This window comes from Gavialis gangeticus, unplaced genomic scaffold (assembly GCF_001723915.1).
Source record: "Gavialis gangeticus isolate Ggan-Ray unplaced genomic scaffold, GavGan_comp1, whole genome shotgun sequence".
NCBI classification, from domain to species: domain Eukaryota; kingdom Metazoa; phylum Chordata; order Crocodylia; family Gavialidae; genus Gavialis; species Gavialis gangeticus.
In genome coordinates, this window is record NW_017729025.1 from 12,111,711 (window position 1) to 12,120,194 (window position 8,484).

The 8,484-nt window shown below is 38.8% G+C and overlaps 1 protein-coding gene across 4 annotated transcripts in view; it reads right to left on the bottom strand.

Moving 5' to 3' along the window:
* Window positions 1-8,191, bottom strand: part of ARID4A (AT-rich interaction domain 4A) — a 78,746-nt gene extending 70,555 nt beyond the window's left edge. For 2 of the 4 annotated variants that reach the window (XM_019518404.1, XM_019518401.1), the window contains exons 1-4: window positions 7,978-8,191; window positions 6,008-6,118; window positions 3,437-3,502; window positions 2,211-2,301 (exon numbers count right to left, since the gene is read on the bottom strand). In XM_019518404.1, coding sequence (XP_019373949.1) covers window positions 2,211-2,301; window positions 3,437-3,502; window positions 6,008-6,118; window positions 7,978-7,983 — 274 coding nt within the window. In that variant the 5' untranslated portion in view covers window positions 7,984-8,191. The remainder of the gene's footprint in view (window positions 1-2,210; window positions 2,302-3,436; window positions 3,503-6,007; window positions 6,119-7,977) is intronic. The other 2 variants (XM_019518405.1, XM_019518402.1) reach the window with 1 other exon arrangement.
* Window positions 8,192-8,484: the final 293 nt, after the last annotated feature.

Here is an 8,484-nt window from a genome sequence, read left to right on the forward strand (position 1 = left end):
TGATCTGCAGAGGTCCCTTCCAGCCCTAATGTCTAAATGCCCTTCCACTGAAACCTGACCATGTTCTGGAAAGGCTGTTTAGTCCCCATATCCATTAACTGCTTGGCTGCACTTCTGAAACAACCAAAGATACTAAGTAGTATAGCATATAACAAACCACTAGAAAAATAAGCACAACTTAGTTCATAGAATTTACTGCAGTTGTTAGACAGTATCTTTTGGTCACAATCAACTTGAGTTATGTTAGAAATAAAGACCTAAGAACAAAAGGTTCCATTTCGGATTTCCTTGGGCCACCACAATTTCCCTAACTTTAAAAGTTACTCTAACGTACTAACAATTCAACATTTGACAATGTATACTCAGATCATTACTTTTGGCTTGTATGCTGAAAAAGACAGTCATATATTGCTTACTCACAAATGTGCATTAAGGGTCTACTTGTTATTTGTTTAATTGAACCTAGACAGGGCTTAACATATTTCCTGTAGGGTTTATATTACTGTATTCTGATCTACTGTTACCAAAGACTAAAAGGAGCAGAGTTCCAATTTATGCCAAAACACTAACGACTTTACAGACCTATTATGAAGTAACAAAGTAAAAGTTTAAAGAGGAGCTAAAATTTCATTGCAGGAGAATCTAAATAAGAGTTCATACTGTAGCTTATTTCCTGTATTCTATTGCTAGAATCTCTCCTTCTAGTTGTTTCTTTAAAGTAGCAGAAAGCCATACATAAACCCACTTGCATACATTAAAACAAATCCATCTGAAGCACAGCATTTTTGTACCTGCATAAAAGGAACAGAATCATATTGTGCATGCTCAGTACATGATTCGTGAGTGTTCCCTCTTTCAAACTATCTGTAGATCAAGTGTAAATTTTTCACCTCCATGTTCAGCCAACCATTGACGCTCACCTACAAAATTTGACAGCCAACAGCTCCTTACATTAATTCAAACTTTTTTCACTTTTATCAGTGAGACGCACCTAGTTTCATAGATTCATAGATGCTAGGGTCGGAAGGGACCTCAACAGATCATCAAGTCCAACCCCCTGCCTAGGCAGGAAAGAGTGCCAGGGTGAGATGAAACCTAAATTCTCCTGGGTCCAATTCTCCTGGTCTTCAAGTTCAGCTAAGCACCCAAAATTATACTATATTCAATTATGCAACATTTTTCAAGCAGAAATCAAATAGCAAAGGTAGCTGGACAATTTAAAAGAAGAGGATCACATCCATAGGCTCACAATCACAAGGCGATAAGGCTCTAAACTATCTTAGGATTCACTTCTGCTCCCATTGAGATCAACACACAAACTTCCCTGTACTTCATAAACCAACTGAGCTTCTAAAACATTGTTTCTTCCTGTTCCAAAGGAAAAGAATACACTTGTCTGCTATACTGAACTCCTGTACTGTATACTTTAAATTCATCAGTACTCCCTCAAAAAGACTGAAATCATAGAAATGTTTTTATCACCATGCCCTGCAGAAGATAACAGTCTAGGGCAGGGACAGCAACCTACGGCCCATGGGCCAGATCCAGCCAGCAGAGCCAGACGACTCATGGGGTCAGGGGGCTTCTACAGTGTTTCTGTGGTGGGAGACTTCGTAGACAGCGGGGAGAAATGGCAGCAAGGAGGAGCAGTGGCAGCAACACTGCAGAGGAAAGTGGTCCATGCTCAGATATGAGCTCTCTTAAAGCAGTGTCCCAATTCAAAATGTTGCCAAACCCTAATCAAGGACAAGAGCAATTATTTAAATATTCACATATTCACTAAAAAGAAAAGAAAAGACACACACTCAACTTAAGTAAAGTACAACTGCAAGTTTTAAAGTTAGTCTTTTTAAAATAACATTTCAACTATTGTGTCTTCCAGGAAATGAAACTCCTATGTTAAATAGGCATATAGTCTGTGAACTAAAGCTTGCATCAACAGGCAAGCTATTGGAATAAGTGCTCATAAGTACAGCACTTGAGCACCTGACAATTTATCATTAAAACACCATTCTAAAGTCCGGAAATGATACAACCACTTTGCATGGGAAAAAAGGTCTTGGCGAAGTTCTTCCTGTAAGTCCCACAACCCCAGGACCTGAACTTACATCTTAATCCCGGCAACCAAATTATGGCTGTTATGATATGTTTTTCTATTAATTTAAATCAGTTTTGTAAATAATTAACTTAAGACGCACTCAATTACTTACCTACTGTATACCAGCTGGCATCTGTCAATTTGCTGATAGTAGCTTCATGGAAAGATCCATCAGGCATCTTGGTTTCAACTGTTGCACCAACCTGCAAAATAAATACCTCAAGATTGTATTAGACAATTCATAAATGAAAGATGAAAAACATGCACAAACTAATTTTTCAGCAATTTTTCTGGAGGAACTCAGTTATACTACCTTGTGAAATGCACATATTGGTTAAATAACCTCTAAAATGAAAAGTTTTTAATCAAATCACATGGTTTTGTTTAAACATCGAGGGGAAAGAAAGTGACCTAGCATATTACAATGACTGACTGACTTTATAACATAACAAAAATCAATAGTTAGACAATCACCTTGCTGGGGTCGTTTGACCCCAATACTCTTTCCTGCCATGGCAGAGGGTCAGACTCGATGATGTGCTCAGGTCCCTTATGACCCTACCAACTATGAAACTATGAATAAAATCAGGCTAATTCAAGATATGCAGATTAAATCGAAGCCACTAATATAATACTTTACGCAGTATTAGCAGAGCTTCACAGTCAATAACATAAAAATAAAACAACTTTGTTGTTTACTCTTAAACAACCATAGTAAACATGACCTATTTCACTGGCAGTTGAAAAGAAAAGTTTTGAAGCTTAGGCTAGATTTTGACAGCAGCTGGTTCTAGCACCTTTAGCTATGAAGGAGGGACAGAAAAAAGGAAGACATCAGAAAAAAACCCAAAAGCAAGCTGTTTAATGCAAAACCATCAATATTTTGTTCCACTTATCTTCTACTCCAGCAACTTCCAACTGAACAAAATATATAATTGTTTTGGAATATATATTCCAAAGCAATGCTACAGTACATACCATTTTATGCATTAACACACACACACAGATCTTATTTACTGCCATCTAATAAGCTTGCATATTGTTTCTCTGAGTTGCCCTTTGCCAGTTTATACTGGAAACATTTACAGAGACCATCCTGCCTGCAGCAACGTTTCCATACACATCCAACCAGGCCACAGGCATAGATGAATACATCCTTTAAAACTAAGAAATTAGTTCACAAGGGTGATTACTCATTCTGAGCCTTATCCAAAGCTAACAGGTGCCCTTCCACTGCCCCCATGACATCTGGTTCAGGTACTCAAAAACAAACATCAAAACTTGGAATCTTATATTTTAATCATACATTTGGGAGAGGAAAAAAAGATGCATACGTACTCTTAAAGGTCCTTTCACTTGATCATCTTGCACTAGTTGAGTTGAACTGTCCTGTTTCAGAGTTACCTGAAAAATAAATATCTTATAGCACCAAAAACCATGCTTAGCAATCCCTGTGATATTTAGAGTTAGAAAAATAAGACCTTGTGCAGTAAATAGTCTTAAAGATTCCTGAACACAAACAATAGACCAATGTTTGACTTTACACAGAGCCCAGGTAAGTACCACACGTTCAATAATCAAACTGGATAAATCAGTTAGTGGTAATGAAGATAGCCCACTTATATCAAATATCACAATTATACCATGGGAGAGGAATATACTTTGATATATGTATGAGACTAGACATCAGTACAAACCTGGCTTGATCTGTAAATGGGTTGCAAGACTAGAGATTTAAGGGTTATGCTTCTTCATATGAACTCTAGTACTTTTAGAAAGAGTCTTTCTATATTTCACACAGTCTCCCACAGAATTCAGTCATTGCTCCAGAGTTGTGAATCTGAAGACCTGTCTGCTTGTTAACACAAACTTAAGTTTGTTACAACTCACCCATTTAGCTTCTTTGCACAGGACTATGGGTGGACACATTTATTTTCTGTTAAAAATGCCCAACACACTTGCACAGCAAAGGTATGAATTACAAACAATCCAGCATTTTAAACACCAGTGAACAAGCCCTACATTTTCTTTCTAAAAATTATGCTTTCAGGCCTCATGGCCATGGAGAGAACTGTGGCAACATAAACTGAAAAAAATCAACTGATGCAGTCAGGTTTGCCTAAGTTTGCAAAAAGACTGCAAACAGTGGCTTTGAGAGGCATAAATCAGACCATTCATTTCACCAGACTGTTAATTTTGAAACAAATATGAATGTTTAGACGTTAACATTCTCAGCTCTGTAGCATACCCATTTAACATATGTTCCCCTACTACTGAGATGCTGTCCATTTCCCTTCAGTGATTAAAAACCTCAACTACTCGCTCCCATCTATCAAATGTGCTAGCTTTCTGATCTCATCTCAGAAATTCTACGACACCATTACTAACCAATGCAAAAATCAGCTGTACATCAAGAACTGGAGAGATAAGGAAATAAAATGACACAAGAACTACAGAACAGATCATATGAGGGTTTTTTTTAAAAGGCTCTGAACCTGTACTGAGGTCCATATAGGTAAATCTTTGGTTTCATAAAAAGTCCTACTGAATGCAGTGGGACTTGTTATGGCATAAGGGCATGCCCACAGGCATCTAAGTATAGGATCAGACTTAACTCATTACAATTTTCATTTTTTTAAATGTAAATGAGACAATCTCAAAGGTCCAAATTTGTCACACCCATATCATAAACCCCAGGACCCTGTAATGATTACAGATCAGGATCCAAAGGCAGAAAAACATTCTAAATTATCAGTCAGAGACACAGAATCATGGGAAACAGACTTCACAGGAGTCAGCACAAGAAAAGAAAATGCACTTCTTTCCCACAATAGTGTTCTCATTTGCACAGGTTAAAACCACCCCATAAACCTACCAGGTGATGACAGAGAGACAGGGACAGAAATATTTCTAGGTTTTACTTGTTTTTTAAACTGATCAAACTGAGCTCATACTGAAGTGGAAATACTGTGTGGACTGACAGAGTGTTCTCCCTGAGTTGTGTTAAGGTTTTCAAAATGTAAACATGTACTAAACAAAAAAGAGACACCTTTCATAAAATTTAGTTATTATTGCTATACCTTACTTATGTATTCTGAATGATAGACTAGGAAGTAAAAGTCAACATTTTTGAAAAAACAAGACACAGATAATTTCTGGATTTACATCGCATCCTGCATTAACATGACTTTTTGGGATATTCATTCTTCATTTTTCACTGTTAGCATTAAAAAATGTCATTCAGGAGAAATGCCAAAACAGATTACAAGAACAGATTACTGTTTTTTCCTGTATCATTTAATGTGTATTAAGTATTAGCACAATCTTAACCTAGGAAAGACACCAGATTGATGGCACACATGGATAGAGTTCACTGCTTTAGTGCAATCCACAAATGTTTTTCAATTGACAGATAGCTTGACGTCAATGGTAAAAAGAGTTATTTTTAAGTTTGTCTTCTCTCTTCTTTTTCTTCCTAACTATAAAACTGAGGCGGTGTGCATAAAACTGAATCTTTGCACCTGAAGAGTTCATTCCTATTTCTTATTAGTCACCTAAAGTCATAATCTTCTGTTTGTGACATCAAAACTGACTGCTGTGGAACAGCTGTAGTCACAAACATAAGAAGAAGATTATAAATTCAAATGAGAAATAAGTAACAAGAACAGATAAAATTATTTTAGAGACTATTGTACTTTAGCATCCTTCAAAAGAAAAAGCACACATATGCACTGAACTAACTGCACCAATGATTTTTGGGAGACAGAAAAAAAAACTTTATAAGAAATGTCCACAGATCTGTTTACTCATACATAAATTTTAAGAGGCATGATTTTCCTTGATGTTCCTGTGAATATTACCTTTTTGAATAAGAAACAAAAAGATTACCACTAATACAATGAATTCTACCTTGACTTTCACTAGCCTTTTCACCGTCTTTATCTTTGCCTCACAAAAGGCACCACGGTACTTGGCACTGACATCAGTCCCAACTGTTAAGTAGGCAGGCTCATCTGCTGCCTATCAAAAAAAGAAAACATGAAAACAGTTAGTCTCTCATATTCATATTTTGTTAAAAAAAGAAATTCATTAGCACCAAGCATCATCATACATTCAAATACGCATCCAAAGTTTCGGTCCTGTTGACCATTTCTTCATAAAGTCCTAAACAGCAATTTATGTAGCTACAGCAAGTCTGACCTTTCTTTAAAATGATGTATGCTAAAAATTTAGCAATTTGTTGATGCACCTGCTAACAATGCCCCTTGATTTTGTTCCATAAAAACAGTGGAGCAGGATCAGACTAAGTGTTTTTTTCCAGGCGGACCCAATTTTAGCCAAGATATTTCGAAATGTTTTAATCAGATTTAAAGTTTCACTGTCTCAATATAATTTTTAAACAAGATGCACCAAAAAAAGATTAACAAATTGATGTTGCTACAACAGCCACAAAAAGTGTTTTATAAACCACATACACGCAGGGAACAAAAAAGGCAACTTCAACAAAATATACTCTGTAAGAAAAACGTAATAAGGAGGGGAAAAAAAATCAGTACTGCCTATGTCCCTATTCTGTCATTTACACCTAGGCACACAATTTAAAATAGCAACTTAAGGAACTTAACTGAGAAAAAAGAACAAGAATGAATCAAGGATGATGTGTTATAGCACTTTTTACATCATACCAAAATACTTGCAAGTGAAATAAATACATGAGCTTTGCCAGGAAATTTCAAAATAAGAGAGTGGCTAAACCGCTTACTTAATACTGAGTTCATGGATAAGCTATAGGAAGTTCTGTTCCGCTACTAATGTTAACCCATGATTTTTTCAATGACTCCTGTCTCAGTAATCCCAAATCAACAGCCTCAAAGTGTAGCATGTGCTTACAATAAAAAGGAAAAATATCTATCTATATAGACCCAAAGATCATTTCAACCCATCCATGCAAAGAATACAGTGGGAAAGTGATATTTCAAGTTGAACGGAGATTGTACAGTTGTCATTTCAGCAATGAAACACTAACAAACATAGTCTATATTTACTTAAAAGTATTCATCCACTTAAAAAGAGTTCAATTTGTCATTTCAATGCAGCGAACAGAGTGCTATCGTATTTTCTATCCCAGATTTCCAGAAACAGGAAAAAAAATACACGAAGTTGCTACAACCTTTCAAACAATTATGTTAAATGCTCTTCTTTTTCCTCAAAAGTCTTTGTTTAGATCTTTATCCTCTCAAAATGCAAGCAGGCTTAGAAACTGTTAAACTTACATGCCTGTACTGGGAATGACTTAACATAGTAATCTTTTGCTTGGCTTTTTACCATGACTGAGAAAGAAGAAAAAAAAAAGAGTTGAAATACAGTAAAACAGGGAATCAGTGTGTACAAGGAATTAATTTCAAGTTCTAACTCCATGTTTGTTCATCTCCACAGCCAAGAAAAGTTTGTCCCACTTTGCGAACGATCCAGCAATTGTTTTGCCTCAGCCCTGCAAAAACCGAAACAGCTCAGGCAGGACAAAAAAAGCGGCATGTGGTTTCTGCACACTCACCAAAGCGGCTGCTAATACAGGAAGCATTTAAAGGCAGCAGCCCAAAGGCCGACCATTCAAAGGCATCCTATCTTTCTCAAGCAGCGCAATGGCATCGGCTGCACCTCTGTCAAATGGAAGGCACGGGATTTCACATGAATCAACATGTGCCGATGTCCATGGCCGGGCCGGATGTTATTCTGCTGTCGCTGGAGGAGGACGCAGCAGGACGAGCAATGGCACGAAAGGTGCTGGTGGCAGGGAGGAGAGGAGGAAACAGAGGGAGAGCAAGCGAACGAGCGAGCTCCGGTGGCGAGGGCGACGCTCCGGGGCTGGCTCCGCTTACCTTCATCTTCCAAGCTCAGGCGAGGGGGTCCAGCTCGACGACTCCTCCTCGCCGCCACTGCTGCACGGGGGAAAAAAACTAGAAGAGGAGAGAGACACACACGGTCAGAGGCAGCTCAGGAAAGGAAACGTCTCGGCCTTCGCGATCCAGCCACAAGTCCGGGGTTGATCATTAAACACACCCCTCCGCACTGGGCGGGCTCACACTTTGCACACAGCCTCCACGCACACACGCACACACACACACACACTCTCCCAAAACACACAGAAATAAGCACACGCACGCAGTCCCAAACCACACACACATACGTGTGCACACTCACACCCCGCTTCCGCGCACACACACACACACGCACGGGCTCCTCACCCGCCCGGTGTCACGTCGCCATTGCTCCGCTGCCCCGTGTCAGGCGGGCGCCCTCCCCCCCCGGGCCCCGCCGCCCCTCGCAACTTTCCCGGGCGCCGCAGCAGCGCGCGCTGAGCGGCCGGGACCCACCGACCGGAGCAG